The following is an 18,235-nucleotide window of genomic DNA, read 5'->3' on the forward strand; positions in this document are numbered from 1 at the left end:
TATAAATATCAGGGCAGGCAATGCAATTATTATTCTGTTTTTAATTTTGTCAAACATGCAATTGAAGTGTTATACTGCATGTGTATTTACTGTGTTGCACCGTAACATACAGATTACTGAACAGTTTTAATGAAATACTGAATCAAGTCTAGCCCGATAGCTAAACTAGGTGTTATTTTTTTATTCAACAGTACAATTAATAGTACACAATTGTTCTTAGTCAAAGTTCTTTTGATATTAAAGTTAGTAAGATAAAAGACAAACAGTCCATTTATATAATTTAACAACAGTTATTTGCTATGCGGGATCATCTTTTATACTTGCCACGACTAGAAGGCGTTCTGGCGCTCTCCGTCTCATAGAAGCTTTGTTCAGATGATGCTCCTGCAGATAAAGACTCTTTTCTTAAATAACGTTTCAACTCCATCTGAATCCGATACTCATCCTCTTGCTGCATTGGCCGGTTCTTCCTATCTTTGTTTGACAATTCTATCCTGCTTAGACTCTCTGAGAAATTCAGAAAAAGGACAGAAAGCGCACTGTAATTTCATTACCAGGGTCTCAAAGAAAATTCAAAAATTAATCTGAAAATTAGCCAGCTGGTGTTGTTGTATATATGTGTACATCTCTGTATATACAGATCTGTTGTATATCAGATATGTATATACATGCAGTTTGTTGTTTTGAAGATTTTACTTGCCCAAAAAAAATTACCCCCTCCCTCACATTCATTAATTTCAAGTCTGAAAAAAAATATTTTCAGCTCATATACATAAATGTGTTCACATATAATATCAGTACATATTTCTCTTCTCAGTCAGCTTTCGGGACTAAAGATACAACCTCTTAAGAGTTTAACTATTAAGGATTATTAAAATTTCAGGTTTGAAGATGACACATATGGGAAACTATATGTAATGCTTTTCCAGTTAATCCAAAAACAATGAACAAGTCCAGTACAACATATGTAGCAGTATCATTAGAAGAATATTAAGCATCTACCTAGGACATGATAAATCTTTTCAAAAAGAAGATTAAATATCTAGCCTAATAACTGCTGTTACATTAGGTAGGTGCGTTGGGAAGGAACACACAAACAAAAACACCCTCATCCTACTACTGCAGTAATGGAAACACTGCTGTTTATTGCTTAGCAGCTATGGACAAATGACCTCAATTACTGTCTGTTCTACATTTTCTGTGCCTGCCGCTAAAGCAGAGGACAGAGAAGGAACCAGGCTGCTAAGTCCCTCTCATGAAACAGAAGCTACAAGAACCAAAACTGTTTTGGCCTCCTGATTTTCTCCATTTACCATTTCCCCATCTCTTGTTCTATTACACAGTTACTTGTCAAGCCTAGGTTTTCATTAGCTACATGTACAATTTGCAACTTAAGCCAATAAATTGATCATCGACCTACTCAGGGCAGCTACAAAACATTTTGCTAATATCGGATTGAAATTAATAATATTCTACCATCACAAATATTTAATTCCCACTGAGCAAACTTGTTTATCTTGCAAAGTTTATTTTTTGTCCACCGTAATACACATTTAACATTTACAGAATGTTCACTTGCCTGGTCCAGCAATAGCTGCTAGCATGTCCAACAGAAGATGAACCTGCCTTGGTGACAGAAATAGATGTACAGAGTCTATTTGTCCATCTACATCCAACTACAAAGAAAAAAAAACCAAAAAAAAACCACTTTCAAGAGCAGTTAAGGAATTTTTCTTTCGAAGTCTTCAATCATCTATTGTGATAATAGATTTTGATGCTGTAAGGAATACAACCATTCCAGCAGTGTCTTCATCTTCACATCTCTAGCGGTGTCATCATCTACAAAATGACAGCTAGAAATTTAATTGTGTATTGCTTCCAATCTGTAGCCTGTCAGGACAAACACAGGTGTATCACTGACAATTCAGTAGTTTAAAGTAAATACACAGTCACCTAACAGGAAAATTCAAGAATACTATCAACCTGCTATTTCTTTTTGCTGCTTTAATAATTCCTGAGACAATCAACAATATAGTTAGTATTGTGTACTGATAATAAAATACTGAAGTCAGCACCTTCTGAAGTAGACCTTAAAAACTGTACAGGTTTTCTTCAGGACTTCTCTTTAGTATACAGATGAATAAAGTCAATTTCTTCATAAAGAGTGGGATGTTTGTAGAAGTCTAATTGGTTTGAGATAGTACACAACAAAGCAAGCCACTTAGAAGCTCAAGCTAAAATTATCTTAAAGACTTGTATAGATCTATTTTCAATTGTAGAATCCTGTACTCCCAGACATTGGTCCATTCATGATTATACCTTTCTAGTGGGTGTAGGTGGCAAGGTGTTGGCAGCTGGACATGCAGGGGGAGCCTCCCTGCTAAGAGGTCAGGCAGGGTCTGCCCGGTGCTAGGCAGAGCTGCTGCCAGCCAGCCCTGTAAGGGCCCACCTCAGGACACAGCTGAGCCCATCAGCAAAGCTGGTGGTGCCTCTGTGAAAACATATTTAAGGAAGTGCAAAATGCTGTGTTGGCAGTGAGATAAAAACAGCAAAAGGAACAGTCCAGCAGACACCAAGGTCAGAGAAGGAGGAGTGGAGCAAATGTGACCCAGTGGATGCAATGGAATGCATTTATATGAAAATACACTTTTGTTTATAAATAACTTAGGGGAATATTTATCTAAGCGGAGAAAATAAACAATGAATTTGTTTTATATACTGTTTCCTACTATTTTTTTTCCATCCTTTGCAAAGAGTTGAAAGAAAATGAAATCATAGAAGCGTGTTATACCTGACGTGAACTTACACAGTATATTTTGTAGTTTACATGCTTGAAACACCTATTCTAATCAAAGATGTTCTAACGTAATTCAGTTTCCAGAGTTTAAAGTTTAACACAGATGCAGTTCATTGCTTAGTCTAGGGTCTTTCCAATCTGCGTTAACTCTACCTGATAAACCAGAAAACACCTTCTCCTTCGATTTTGTCATGCAATATTGCAAACATTCACTAGTTCAGATGTTGCTGTTACTTAACATACAAAAAGTGTTTTGCCTGTACTCAAGCCCAACTTGCAGAGACTACTACTCTGCATTCTATTATACTGAACATCTACAGAACAAAAATGACTCTCAAGGCTGCCCTTGACATTTTTCTTCTGGCTACCCTAAAATACATCTAATGATACAAAAGTGGGGAATTTTTGATCTTTAGAAACATCTGGACATCACTTAATTTAAAGGTTGTTAACTGCATTAACTATTCATACTTTTGAAACAGCCAGCATATCTATTTCACACCAAACAAAATATGCTATTTCACTTTTCAAGGCCTATTCTTAACTGAAGAAACAAGAAAAGTTAAAGATTGACTACAAACTGCTGAGCAAATTTTTCAGCTGTAGTAGACTATACAAGACAGGTCAATAGCCAACTTTAAAACTGCAGGCAAGGGGAATATATTTACAGTACTTTTCTTACAGAACTTCATTTCAACTGCTTTGCTTCCTGTATCTTAATGTAAATGTCAAATAATTTATTATTTTAACTAGTAGCATTGAAAGATGGCATTATTATTTGATTTACTACAAATCTATACAAAAGTAAAATTTACTACAAAAATTTGGCAGTAGTTGATATTAGTTTTACAATGCTGCAATCTAATCAATCATTTAAGGTTTACTTGCAGCTGTTGAAGTAAATTGTACCCTTTTAAAACCAAAGTTATTTTAATCACCCAGTTAAACATTTCACACATAGATAGGCAAAGTCAGTCACAGTACTACAAGTAAAAAAGAATAAACAAACAGCAGCAGGAGTTTCATGAAAGCAAAACAACTTTCTCAGGAGTTACTCCAATACATAAATTCAGTTTCTCTAACATACAGGAATTCTTCTTTAACAGACTTCAGTGTGCCATTGGCTTGCCTGGCCACTGTAAAGGTGTTTAATTGGTTTTGCATGCAGACAATCTACAACAAAACTAAGGGGATTCTTCCTCCTTGAGAACCTCACCATTTTTTTTCATGCAGTAAAAAAATAAAATCCTACATAACTATTAATTTAGTTAAAGACCAGAAAAGCATGACTAACCTTAGCTCCAGGAAGTACTTCATTTTGTTTTAATGTTAGGCTTAACTCCATTCTACCAATCAGCTTACTGATCTGTACAGGGTCAGAAGGAGTAATTTCCGGCAAGTTTCTTGTTAATTGTGGATGTGGCTCATAAATGATTTTTGGATTCCAGCTAGGGGAAAGCTTTGGTTCAGTTGCCTTAAAACATTACAGAGAAAGGAGTGAGTGTATCCCATTTCTTACAATTAAAAAAAAAAGGCATTTCAAATAAGGTTATCACACAAATTATCATTTTACACAAATATAAATTTGACAATGGCCTTAAAAACATGTATTGATAACTGTGAAAGAAACAAGGCATGTACAATGTGAAATGTTAGGCCTTTGCAAAAAGAAGTGGAGCAACCTTCCACAGAACAGCATATTGCAGAGGACTTCTACACATTCAAGTTGCAACCACATTCCAGTACAATACATCCTAAATTTTAGCAAGTCCTACAATCTCCCTTTCTTTCCTCCTTCTCAAAATCAACAGGAAGTGATTATGAAACTTACTGAACACAGATGTAAGTAAAAGTTAACTTGTATCTCCTTCAGAAGGAATCTAATATATTAGTGTAACAATATAGTCTATCCTTTGTCAATATACATTCTTATATAATGTATTTAATTTTACCAGCTGTGTAGCTGAACACACTGGAGAGGACTTTGCTGATGCAGGAAACTCATCCCAGAAGAAAGAGACACCTGAGAGCTGCAGTAACTTGTGAGCAAAAGCTGTGGGCTGATGTACATTAATCCCAGAGCACTCATCTGCAGTTTCATCACAGTACATAGTTCTAGGAGGCAAAAGGAAATAAAGATGGTAGGTGCATGCAAATTGTTACCTTTTTTGTGCCATTTAGCTTTTAAGTTTGTACATGCTCTCACTCTCTCTCTTTATGCTATTTACAATGCCACTGACTGTCATCAAAGGAGAAACCACCACTCTCTGGAAACGGGTAGAAATATTATCTACAGGACACCACAGGACTACCTGCTTCCAGTGTGAACATATCCTAGTGTATTACCCTAGTACTTATGTCTAATCTGAACACAAAACAAAGGAGTCTGCCCAACACCTCTATACATACGTTTCCATTGGGTCACTGGCAATTCTTGCTTTAGAAACTGCATTTTAAAAAAAATCTGGTATCTAGTATTTTTCTGTTGTCTGAAAGTATTACTTGAAAGTAACATTCTGTTAAAATGAAAGTTGAAAATTTCCTGCAAAATTTCTGTGAAATCAAATTTTTTACATTACAATACTGTAACCAGGTTTTTTTTAGTAATGATTTCAATACTTTGCAAGAAAGTAAAATTACACTATCCCAAAGGTCAAAACAAATATTTTAATAACATGCACAGTATTCAAGTTCACAGCCAGAGAATACATGTGGGCTCTTCCGAAAGCTCACAGAGGACCTAAAATCTTCAGGTTTTGGTTTTTTTTCAGGACTGTGCCTTTCCGAAAATATTTACAAGTGTCTTACTCAAAAAGGTCAGTTCCTTTTGTGTATCGAAGAGATGGCCTGATTTGCCCACAATATCCACTGACTGGTAAACACATGAGAAATGGTATTCATTAACTGCAGAAGTGGTGATTCACTTATCTTTGGGAAATCCCGAGTCTTCTAATTTGATGGTTAAATATCTTTAGCTTAAACATGTTAAGTTGATAACATGCTCACTGGCATTATAAGAAGAGGTGCCCAAAAATCTAGTGTGTAACTGTATACTAAGAATGTGTGTGCCTGGGTAAAATGTATTGTACAGGAAATGGCAAAGAGTGACTTAAGGAAAAAAACCACAAGAGATTTAAAAAAAAAAAAAGTCTTTACCTTTCAATTCTAATTTCAAGTGCAGTTCCACTTTTAGAGTTTTCCGGCACATGTTCTATTCTCAAAACAGTATCTAAAAAGGTAACTTTCACTCTTCTTAGAACTTAAGTGAGAAAACAAAAAGATACCATGCAAGCATTTAAGCCAAGTTACTTGACAATTACTTTTGTAACCAATTTAAAATGGTCTTTCATTTTATTTAAGTTGTCAGTATTTATTTCACTGGAAATGATCAACCGAGTTTAATAATGTAACAAGACATCAAGTGACAATGTAAACTCCTATTAAACATCCAAGATGTACATCCATACCATGCAACAGACCTTTAACGCAAGGATATTTAAGCAAGTGACAACTCAAACAGAGTTTTCTATGGCTCAGTGTGGATGATCCTCAAAGGAAGTACCTGCTTTACTGTGCACCATGTCTGAACTCCCAAAGATTTCTATAGCATCACACTACTTTGGCTAAATACTTCTATTTCTAGATCTGATTTTAAACATTTCCCTTAACTTGTACATTTTAGCACTAGGCTCTCCACCATGTAATGTGGTCATCAGCCCTTAGTTTCTGCCACTTAAAAAAACCCACCACCAATAAAAAACAGAGTTTCGAAAGTACTTCTAACAACATGGTGTTATTATTGATACACGTATGTCGTAACAGGTCAGCTTTGTGTAAAAACAGCTCAAAAGCCATTCTCTGTTTCTCCTTCAACAATATTAATACTAAAAATCTAAAGTTTGTGTGATGAACTAAACTAACACCTCCAAAACCAAGGAATCTCACCAATCACTCAGGCACAGATTTAGCTGGATTTGCTCTGGTGTAAACTCCAATTTGCCCTGAAGTAGGGTTCATTCTGTCCACTAAGGGAAGTAAACATATATTTTAGTAATTAACTGAGCTCCCCCCCTGCTTTGAAAACAAGATCAATTGTCCTGCCTTCCTGTTTAAACTTTACAAGCAATGATAACAAGTGAAATTTTGTGAAATAAGTTTTGACAAATGTGATGCCATTTTGTAAAACTGAGACACAACAAACTAATCTCAGATGATTATTCACATCTCAATAATTAATTCATACCTGTTTCAATAGTTTCTGCAAATTTCTCAAGTCCTTCAAAAGGCTGGGACCCTTCTCCTTGTTCATCTGTCAATTTTTGGCTAAGACACTCTTTTGCGAGCTGCATACTACTGGTCATAAAACTTGACCAATACATAGGCTCAGACCCAGATGCTGTGGAGTTAAAGAAGTCTTAATAAATTTGACTGCGAACATTTTGAAACAATACAGACAAAACAAAATAATACATTTGGCACATCCAGAGAAGAATTTCAACAGCTTAGTAAGAAGTCATATTTAAAAACAAGTTTAGTTATAATCTCTCTATACACTTCACTACTTCAAAATTATTTGAATCTATTTAGATTGCATTGCTAAGATTCTGGTGTTTTAAAATTCAATATAAACAAGATGAAAGCACGATTTAACGTAACTGATCTGCAGCACTGGTTTAAGAGAGTAATTTCTGAAGAAATTATATTGGTATGACTTGACAGGCATAATTGGCAAAGAGAAATCAAGCAAATAAGAATTTTGTTTTGTTGTTTGTTTTTTTAAGAATTTTTTTAAGGTTTCTTACTCCATTTGAAACATATACTAGATAGGGAAAGACTAAAAGTGTAAGATGTTATTTTAGCACACTAGAACACATTTTAAATATCTATCACAGCCCTGACATAGTAAGTAGAATATAATGAAATCCAAGAGCACAGCACATATTAAGCTGAACAAGTTTTTCAGGAGCCAGAATAACTTAATTGATAGTGCATTCCTATCAGCTAATGCCAAGCCCTTTGTGAGCAAATACTGTAAAACCAGATTAGACAAGTTAACCAAACTGTAAGAGTCTAGTATAGGCAAAGAAAAGTGAAATTAGCACAAATAAAAACATGTTAAACAGGCATAACACTCCAGTTTAGCATTCAGGTCTGGAAACATCCATGTGGCTACAGAAGTGCGATAAAAACAGCATTGTCGGGGGTTTTCCACTGTATTATAAAGCACTGTACATCAAAGAACTGAATGCATGCAAGTAAATAAATAAAGCTTCCTCCTAATACTACCATTCTTTCAAAGCAATAATCTTACATAACAAGATTGCTCAAAATTTAGTGCCAGTTAAACAAATAAGAATGAAATGCAGAGCGTAGATAAGCAAGTTACTCAAGGTGACTTGCAAAAGGTGGAAAATAGGTTTTCTGCATTTTTTCTCTTCTTCATGGTTCATTTAAAGAAATATTTTCTTCTAACGTCTCTACATTATAAAAAGGAAAACGAATAAAAATTCTTCAGACATTCAATCAAAATTTTCCAGATGCTGAAAATGCACTAGATGTCCCACACACACTATAACAACGCATCTTAACAGAATGTATGGAAGTTTGACAATCAGCACCGGGACAGTCTAACTAGATCAGTTAGATTCATATGGATACAGACAAGCTAGAGGAGCTCAGACAACCCTCTCAGCATTATAACCAAAACTCATTATCTCAGACTGTGATAGCAATTAAATTGTTAGTTGTTCTCCAAATATACAAGATGATTTACCCTCAATTTGCCAAACAAAGCCAGAACCTCACTGTAATCCCCCCTCACAGTCTTACACTATTGCTACTCTACTGCCAGCTAACAGACAGCTACTAACGCTGACTTAACAGCACTTGACATACAGCACCCTAAAAACCTAACCAAAACTCCTTTGCACAGAGTATTATTTTCATTTCAATACATCTCAAAGACTTTGGACGAAGAGATACAACAGTAGGAACATTATAAACATTTTAAGTTATTTAACAGAACAACAACCAACTGAGAAACACTTGCCAATCAACTGATAAACACTTGACAGTTCCTTTATTGCATTAATAACAAAGTATGTATGTAAATTAAATGGCACTTTAAAAAGGCTAAGAACTGACTAAATCAAGTGTAGCCTTATGCCTCTGAAAAAAATATAAAGAATCTCCTTTCTGAAAATTAAAAAATAAGCCTACCAAGCCTTGGTCTTGGCCTGAAGACCATCTCTAATCCTTTTACTTCCAATGCACAGTTATCCTGTAGCAATGACCCCCATGGAACAGATAAAGAAATTGATTGGATAAATCCATCTGTGACTTCCAGAGGTGCATCTGCAGACTCCAGGATCTCATTAAGACACTAAAAGAAAAGAATAAAATATAAAAAAAAAACCCCAAAACACATGCATAATTTTGCATATAATAAATAAAATAAATTGAGGCTACCAGAAAATTAATTTTATTCAAAAAGACAATAAACTGGCCACTTTCAAGTATTTTATTTCTATTGTAATTTGTTTCACATTAATTACTTTGCTTTTAGCATAATACAGATTTCTCTGTAGCAGCTGCATAACCTGTATTTTTGGACTATACCAAAAAAATTCTGCTACTTTACTGTTATAAATACTACAGTACTGACACAAGTTAATTTATTCTTTCTCCAGCAATACTTGAAGAAAGCTGAAAACAGGCTGACAGTAAAAATGCAAAAAGTACAGAGCATTTCACTACCCTATAATTTTTGTGTAATGCTCATGTCACATTTCTCTGTGACACTGAACAAGGGAACCAAATAATGACCTCTTGCTGTAACATACTTGCAACATACAAATAACAAACTTGCCATTTCTAAAGTATATTTTAATGTGTTCAATGTTCAGCACTAATTTCGAAATTGAAGCTCAATGGACAGACCAATATTCTACAGAAACTGTTTGGCTAACCCAGTCCTTTATAGTGACATCATAAACAAAACTACAGTCAAGTTGCCTTCAGTATCACACAGTAAACAAAACTGATGAGAAAATAGAACACCAGCTCTGAAGTCGCAATTTAGGATTTTGACATTTTCCATAATCCTCAGAAAAGACTCACTTGTTGCACTATATAGCTTTCATTACATTCATGCACAGGAAACATATTCTTCACATATATGTTAAAAAAACCCATTCAAATCCCTATTTGTGCCTTGATTCAAAAATTTAGTTAAAAACCACAGTTATTGAACAAGAACTATTTAGGCTGCTTTAACAATAGAAAAAACAATATAAATCACATACCAAATTCAGTCAGAGCAACTTTCTAATATAAAGACCCTACTAAAGACCATGGTTGTAATACTAGGGCACAATCTCCAACACAAAGAATGTGGTTTTGACCTTCCTGTATTGAACAGGGCCACCGCTTTTAAAATACATAAATTAAAAAAATTAGGGGGTTTTTTTTCAATAAGAATTTAAAAGCGTGGTTTGTTTTTTTTAATTCTAGTAAAAATTTTATTCTAATTATAAAGAATAATTTTAAAGTAAAAATTAACAAAAAAAGTCTTCAGAAAACAACGTTTTTCATCCTTAAGTCTCTAGGTGTGACTTTTCCATTATGTTAACTTACTGCTCTGCTTATGCTCTTAATAACTTTGCATTTAGAACTTTGTTTGTTTGCATGTTCAGCTTTTCTAGCTTCTGTACCAAAGTCCATTCAAGCAGCTGAAAAAGACACCAATTTTAAAGAAACAGAGCCTGAAACAATTTTATCAGGAAATTAACAATCAAATAAGATTCAGTGACATTGAAACTTCATTTTGAACTAAATATAAGAATTATAGACGTGGCAATAGCATAAGACTGTAAGATTATAAATATACTAAAATAATTATTTGGCACGAAAGCTATATTTGGAAATACCACAGATTCATTTAAATTACATAAACCTTTACAAAATAGTTTTCTACAGCAGGAAGTAAGCTAGTTACCATATTTTTAATAAATCTGACTCAAATATCTTTTTGCTACCAACATACATGGCAATAAAAATGAGTGTATTGCAGTACATTCCTCATTATTTTGAAATAAACATTTGCTATCTAAAAGTAAAAAAAAAACCAAACAACCAAGACACCAAAAACAAGTACTCTTATAGCTACATTAGTTCATAAACAAGCCAGTTGTTCCTAGAAAGCAGCAATTAGACCATTCCAAGTGAAACTGACATCAGGACTTGTTCCAACATTATCAACTGAAAGCCTCCAGCTGGAAGTCATAGTAATACTAGTAACAAAAGCACTATTCTGTGTTTATTAAAATTCAACTACAAACACTATGGGTCACATTTTTCTAAACAGCTCAAGTCCCAAGAATCAAAGGGGTTAAACAGCCCCAGGTATTCCTACATATCTCAATAAACACATGTTGGCTAAAATATCTACAGTGATGAACAGAAGTATCTACAAAAACGGGTAAGATAATATGTAAAAATACAGTCATCCTGGTGATTCATAAAGAACAAGCTTACAATGACTAGGGGGAAAAAACCCAACCCTGTAGTACTTCCGCGGCATCTGTTTTTGCAATCTGTCATACATGAGAAAGTCACGTGCAGAGAGAACCTCAAACATGTCATTGTTTACTAGTGAAAAAAAATAAATGCCAATCTACAAATGGGGACGATAACTGAAGCACTAGCGCATATACCTGTAATCAGTACGTATACGTAATTAACTGTTCATTTAGTACTGGTCCATAACTGCTGATTTACATTTTAAATAATGTCACTTTGACCAGTGAAGAGCGCTGAGATACCCACTAGAGGGCATAATAATTAAATTAAAGCGAGCCAGCCTTACTGCTGGCCGCAGAAAACAAGCTGCAAACACAGCCAGAAAAGAAAACTAACATGCAAACAACAAAACCCCTCACACTAAAACACTGCTAATATTGAACATTTCTGCAAAGTCTGTCTCCTGCCACTTTCAAACGTATTTTCACACAAACAACTGGAAAAGCATTATTTGAAAACATCACATATTCACAAGTATTTTCAAATGTACCCAGCATGGGCCCGATACCAGAACGCAGTACAGTAAAAATGTGTTTTGAAAGTACTTTACAAAGCAATAAGCCTGCACACCTAGGTCATCATCTGCGCTACCCTGGCATTCAATGACTGACTCACAGCAGTGCTTAAGGTTCCTCATGACAGTCACTTGACTGGCAGGTAGAATTCAGTAACGTTGGTAATTAACCCAAGAAAATTTAAGAAACATTACAAACACGGACACAGGCCTTTGGATTACTACAGTAGGCTGCAAGTATGCATACCTGTGTGTGCATAGACACAACCAAGACTGAAAAAGCTCCAGCTGGTTCAAAGCGTGACACTCCACCTGCTAAGCAAACCCCAGCTAAAAACAGCTTGCCATTTAATGTCAACAAGTACCTTCGCTATTGCAAGACTAGGGGACAATTTTTAGAGCTCTACACGGACTAAGCTCAGCATAACGCTGTCAACAAGAACCCACATGCCTCCAAGATGAAGACAAAACACAGATATCACATGGATTACTTCATGTTTTTATAATCTCCAGTAACAGCCAGTGAACATGCTCCTTGGTAACTACAGCAGCATTTTCTAGTAGTTTGGGCTACACTAGTTCCTTCTCCCTGAAATATCAGCAGCTATTCCTTTCTTCTAAACTTTGTTTCTTTTCTTACAGTTTAAAATAACAAAATCGAAGGGTAGCTAGAAAAACGTATCTGTAATAAAAGCTCAGTTTGGGTTGTTTTTTTTAAGTGCTAGCGTACCAGAAAAAGAGTTCCCTGGAAAATATGCGAATTATGGCTGTAACTTTCTACACAAAGGAGGCTGGGTACTGAAAACAAAGTGGGTGGCAGCCGGGGGCAGGGAATCAGCTGGTCCCTCAGACACGGCAGCAGCCGAGGGGGCGAAGCGCCGGCATCTCTTACCCACTTATCCAGAGGGACTTGCGTCAAGGAGCCGGTGCCCTGGTAGAGATCCAGGCTGAGCTGCTCCAGGCTGAGCTTCTCCTGCAAGAAGTGGCCCAGGTACCTCTGCAGCAGGTACCTGCAGGCCCTCTTCTTGATGGACTCCGAGAAAGGCCACGGCATGGCGGCTGCGGGACGGGGGCCGCGGGGCCAGGCGGCGGGACGGGGACGGGGACGGGGCTGACCCCTCCGGCGGGCGGCGAAAGGGAGGCGAGAGGGAGGTGAGGAGCCGCCGGGCCCTGCCTCGCCCCTCAGCGCGGGCGACCGCAGGGGCTTCCCGCTGCCAGGCGGCGCCGCCCCCGCCCCTCACACCGCCGGCGGGGTGGCACTGCCTCCCCTCAGGGCGAAGCGGCGCCGACAGGTAGCCCCATCCTCACTCGGACACCGTCGCCGCCATCTTCCCGGCGGCCCGCAAGCGCGGAGGGGGCCGCCGCAGCCGCGCTGCGCAGCAGAACGGTGCGCGGAGCGGGGCACGGGGCCGGGGGCCGGCGTGTCGCCCCCCCGCGTCAGCTCTCCGGCGAGGGCGGCCGGGCCGAGCCGGGCTGGTTGTCGCCTTCCTCCCCGCGCGCCCCCCGCCGCCGAACCCCGTCACCGGCACCGTGACGTCCGCGCGGAAGTGGCGTCGCCGAGCGGAGGAGGCGGGGGCGGAAGCGGCCGCCGGAGGTGGGTGAGGGGGCGGTGTCGCGCCGGAGGGGCCTCCGCTGCCGGGCGGCGCCGGGGCCGCGCGCCGGGTGCTGGGGGCCGTCGCGCCGCTGGCGGCGTGTGGGGCCGCCTCTCTAGTGAACGGCCCCGGGGGAAGCAGCGGGGCGGGTCGCTCTCCGCCGGCAGGGCGGAGCGGCGGCTGCCGTTGTGTCCGGAGCCGCTGGGGGTCGGGCGGCGGGGCCTCGGCCCCCCGCCGCCGGGGCCGGTAGGTGGGCTGCCAGGGCGCGGCGCTGCCGGCGGGGATGGCGCCCTGCTGCCCCCGCGCTGCGCCGCCGGTGGAGCGGGTGCGAGCCGGGGCTGTTTCGCTGTCAGTAAATCGGAGTGAGTCAGTGCGAACGACAGGCTACGCAGCTCGGTAGCCGGCTCCCCTGCCGCCTTCGGCTGATTTGGAATTTGTTTGTAGGTCCAAGGTGGGATTTGTTAGGAAGCGATGGATCTGACCGAACGAATGTCTTGCGCGTCGCCGAGCGGTGACTGCCAGCCCGCGTCCCCTCTCGGCAGCAGTGCTGGGCTCCCGGGGCAGTGTCCCAGGGGCTCTCCCCGCTGGCCCGGGCGGGGGGGTCCCTGGGCGCTCGTTAGCTGTGGCCTCCTGGCGACACTGGTACCTGAGAGGCAGCTGCTGGAGCCGCTGTGGTGGTAACCCCCACAGAGCCCGTCCCGTTTTGGTGACAGTTGCTTACAGAGGCCAGCGATGTCTGTCTCTGAAATGTTTTGACAGTTGTGCATAAAAGCTAAGCAAGAGAATTGTTCTTTATTGACTGTAAACAAAAAGCTGCAGTTAATATGACTTTATAGTCTCTGGTGAACCATTTAGTTCACAGGCTTTTCTAAGTCTTTCTTAAATTTTCCAGCAATAGGTTTTCCTTTTCTTTTTCGTGGCGTGACTTGTCTTCCTACTGCATTCAGGATCAGCAAAATGCAGACTTAATTATTGCTGAATCATAACAGCATCTTATACAACAGAATGCAAGTTACTTGCATAAGAAGCAGCAGCTTCAGTGATAACTCCTTCTGTGTGCTGGCATAACCTCCTTCGGCACTTGTGCTCGACATCTTGAGTTTGAGTTCTCTGAACTGTCATGAGTTACAGAAGTCACTAGGTCTCATATTTTCCCTTTTTTTTTTTTTTTGACAACGTTAAATATGTCTGCTTGAGATGTATCTCATTTTACAATTTTATGGTATTAATATATATGGAGTGTAATGGTATAATAAATCTAAAATAAATGTTTCTATATGCAGAATGGAGACTGAATGCAATCCTATGGAGTTGCCCAATAATGCGGGGTTTGAAGAGGATTCTGATTATAGAGACTTTGAAGGAACAGATGTGAAAGATATGAGACTAGAAGCTGAAGCTGTTGTGAATGATGTTCTGTTTGCTGTCAGCAACATGTTTGTCTCAAAAACACTTCCCTGTGCAGTGGATGTGGCATATATCAATGTGGAAACCAGGGAAAGGAACAGATACTGCCTGGAGCTCACTGAAGCAGGACTCAGGGTAAACTAACTTTTTTGTCATTTCATAAGCCTCATTGTTTTGAACAATTGTTGTTTTCAAAAGGTACCTAGAAAAATTCTTCAGTGACACCAAAACTACATATTCCTCTTGTACTTTTATGAAAGCCTGTTCCTACATGTTTTCTCCTAGAAAGTGGAACTTTTAACTAGTTACTTCCAACAAAGCAAGAAAGGAAGTTGATGAAAAAACAGGCATTTATTTGAGACACAAAATGATGAAGATTGAAGCAGCAATTTGTTACAGGCGCGCCAGTCTTTGGGTTTCTCGGGTACCCAGATAAGTCAGTAAAACAGCATATATACAGCACTTTTTTTGCACCATTTGTATTTTTTGTGTGTGTGTGCAAACATGCAGATGTAAGACTTCATTGCAAAGGTCATAATGATACATTTTACTAATATTCTGAGTTTTGGACAAAAGGTATTTGAAATTGTCTAAATACTGTATTACCACTAAGCCCCATAGTAGGAAGCACAGACTGCAATTTAAATCCAGTACCTTTTATTCTCATATTACTGTACTTCCCTGACTGCCAAAGTTAAATGTTGTGATAGCTCTTTCCTATTGAAATGTGGACCTAACCACAGAAATTTAACCAGTCATTTCTTTGTTGCAGGTAGTAGCTTATGATTTTGATCAGACTGATGACAGACTGCAAACTCCGTACCATGAAACTGTCTACTCGTTATTGGACTCTCTCAGCCCTGCTTATCGAGAGGTCTTTGGAAATGCATTACTGCAAAGACTAGAAGCTTTGAAGAAAGATAGTCAGTCATGATTTACCCGGGTGTGAGGAAGATTTAATGCTAGAAGGAATTCTTAGTATGAGGCACAGAGATCTTTCTTACAAACATAATCATAAACATCTTAAGCTTAATTTCTTGCATTAGTATCTAATTCATGCTAGTACTACTCTATAGTATTTTGCTACAGTAGATTTGTGTATATTGCAACGCTATTAAAAGCCACTTCAATAAATAACAAAAAAGTTTCTTAATTTTACTTTTTTTTTTTGTTGTAGGTGAGCAAGTAAGTTGCTGCTTACAATGTTCAAAAAATTTGGTCTCTTTTCAAAGTGTTGTTATCCAAAACTCTAAAAAAATATAGAGACTAAATGTTACATGTACAAGTAGTGATTTTTTTTGTGCTTACTAGTAGTTTTCATACCTGCTTTTTAAAATAGAAGCTACTTGCTCTACCCAGTTAATGAAGAATAATTGGGAGAATACTTTTTGCAACGAACAGAATTTCAGCTTGATTTGCTATACATAAATCTGAAAATGCTCAGTTTTGGTAACAAGAAAGATGTTTCTTGAACAGTTGAGCATTGCTTATATAGTGACAGTATTTGAGTTAAAAGCAAGGCTCAGTATTATTTGATCTGTCCTTGTCTACGGCAACCAGCAAACTCGAACTAATAAATGAGAGGTACTGCTAATATATGAATGTATTGTCTGAATCGCAAATGAGTTAAGCACAGAATTAGGATGTAATGGGCTACATTTCCTAACGACTATGTTATATATGCTATATATATGTATAAGTATGCTATATTGTAACTGGGAGGCTTGGAAGACATTTTAGCCTGTTTACTATTCTGAATGTGTGTTTACATGATGTACAGGATATACCCAAGACTATTTTTGCTTCAGCCTTTACTTTCTATAGTACAGTACTTTGCTACACCCGTTTTTCACGTTTTCTCCCTCAATTGTACAGCATCCTCTCCTGATGAATACTAAGCAAGCACTGCAATGTCAATTGCATTGTATTGGTTTGAAACCAAAGGCTGTATGAAATTTGCTAAGACTAATACAAACTGCAAGATATAACTTGTATTTTCTACTTAATACCTGGTACAGATCTCTTTATACACCTGTTGTTGTGCTGTAACTTTTCAAGTACATACTGAATGGCTGACTTTTTTAAAATTACAGTTGGTTAGAAATACCAGTACTGTTGAGCTAACATTCTGTGATGTTCATACTTTTTGTATTCTTGGAGTATTAAATAATCGTGCATCTTTCTTTAAATAATCCTGCCATTATTCTGCCATGCTTTTGTGACAAGTACATGCAGTAGCTTTTTTGGGGCCATGCTTAGGAATACATCAGTTCTCATAAAGTCACAGATTCCAGTGACTTCAGTAGAGCTATATTGACTTCTACCTGCTAAGGGTTAGTTATATTAATTGGAGAAGCCTAGTAGAGCTTTTGTAATAGCTTTGGGGTAGTGATGTACAACTATGACAAGACAACTGTAGTTACTGCTTCTGTTTTCCAGAGCTTAATTTTGTGGTTATTATCTATTTAGGTTGAAACTTCTGATATTAATCTTCTACCTTAGGGTGTGCTTCCATGCTCTAAAAATTGTTCATAGGCTCTCTTTTTGCACACAGGTTTGTGGCACGTGGTTAGTCCTCTGTGAGGAGAATGTACTTTACCAAATTTATATTTGAATATTTTTCCTTGCGACTGGTTTACTTGCTCAATTTCAATGATTAAAGCATTAAATAAATGCACCAGTGTGTTGTAGTTTTCTTGGGGGGGGACCTGCTGGAAAGGGGGGAGTGAACAATTGAAGTTATCATGCCTATGAAAAGAACTTAAATATCAAATAGTTAACAAGTATTTTAAAACCTTTGCCTGCAATCTTGTATCTGCTGAAACTTTGTTGTGAAAAAACAAGGTAGGCAATTGTAAAGAGGGACTTGGAAAAGAAGCATTAGTAATACAAGTGGAAAAATGCCAAATTTAACATTACATTGCTAGGATGTTTTTTTTCTTGGACATCTTTACAATGCTTTGTCATTCTGCGTGCTTATTATAAACCTAAGCTGAGAAATACATTCAAAAGAGGTGTTTTGTAGGTGTTACCAGAAGAAACTGGTGTCATTTCTTACAATGTACTGCAGTGTGAACTCAGAAATGGGGAAAGCTATGTCATTCAGCTATGTCTGGATTACTTCTGGGTAATCCTTCGCCCCTCAGTTACTGTTTGCACTATCCAAACCCCTGAATAAGTGCTGCTTGGCCTACCGTTGCAGTTGATCTGTGAATTTCCTAAAAGCCTCAAAGCCTGCCCGCTAGCTGACACGATGCCCAACCGCCTCCTTACAGCTACTTTTGGTCTCGGCAGTACCACGTATATTTTGCACTGTGCGGCGTCTAGAAGTCAGGGAAAGTCCCT

At 38.5% G+C, this 18,235-nt stretch overlaps 2 protein-coding genes across 7 annotated transcripts in view; one reads left to right on the forward strand and one right to left on the reverse strand.

Moving 5' to 3' along the window:
* Nucleotides 1-13,156, reverse strand: part of ATG2B (autophagy related 2B) — a 44,996-nt gene extending 31,840 nt beyond the window's left edge. For all 3 annotated transcript variants that reach the window (XM_056345473.1, XM_056345472.1, XM_056345471.1), the window contains exons 1-8: nt 12,784-13,156; nt 9,017-9,179; nt 7,041-7,193; nt 5,954-6,056; nt 4,750-4,912; nt 4,092-4,271; nt 1,580-1,676; nt 325-507 (exon numbers count right to left, since the gene is read on the reverse strand). In XM_056345473.1, coding sequence (XP_056201448.1) covers nt 325-507; nt 1,580-1,676; nt 4,092-4,271; nt 4,750-4,912; nt 5,954-6,056; nt 7,041-7,193; nt 9,017-9,179; nt 12,784-12,945 — 1,204 coding nt within the window. In that variant the 5' untranslated portion in view covers nt 12,946-13,156. The remainder of the gene's footprint in view (nt 1-324; nt 508-1,579; nt 1,677-4,091; nt 4,272-4,749; nt 4,913-5,953; nt 6,057-7,040; nt 7,194-9,016; nt 9,180-12,783) is intronic.
* A 308-nt stretch (nt 13,157-13,464) lies between these two features.
* Nucleotides 13,465-17,567, forward strand: GSKIP (GSK3B interacting protein). Of its 4 annotated transcripts, none has more exons than XM_056345478.1 (3): nt 13,465-13,485; nt 14,767-15,025; nt 15,663-17,567. In XM_056345478.1, exons 2-3 carry the CDS (start codon nt 14,768-14,770, stop codon nt 15,822-15,824), a joined length of 420 nt encoding a protein of 139 aa, XP_056201453.1. In that variant the 5' UTR covers nt 13,465-13,485; nt 14,767; the 3' UTR covers nt 15,825-17,567. The 4 variants fall into 4 exon arrangements, with proteins under 4 accessions (XP_056201453.1, XP_056201450.1, XP_056201452.1 ...); XM_056345475.1 differs by lacking the exon at nt 13,465-13,485 and adding an exon at nt 13,499-13,729; XM_056345477.1 differs by lacking the exon at nt 13,465-13,485 and adding an exon at nt 13,823-13,845.
* Nucleotides 17,568-18,235: the final 668 nt, after the last annotated feature.

Source organism: Falco biarmicus, chromosome 7 (assembly GCF_023638135.1).
Source record: "Falco biarmicus isolate bFalBia1 chromosome 7, bFalBia1.pri, whole genome shotgun sequence".
Lineage (NCBI taxonomy): Eukaryota > Metazoa > Chordata > Aves > Falconiformes > Falconidae > Falco > Falco biarmicus.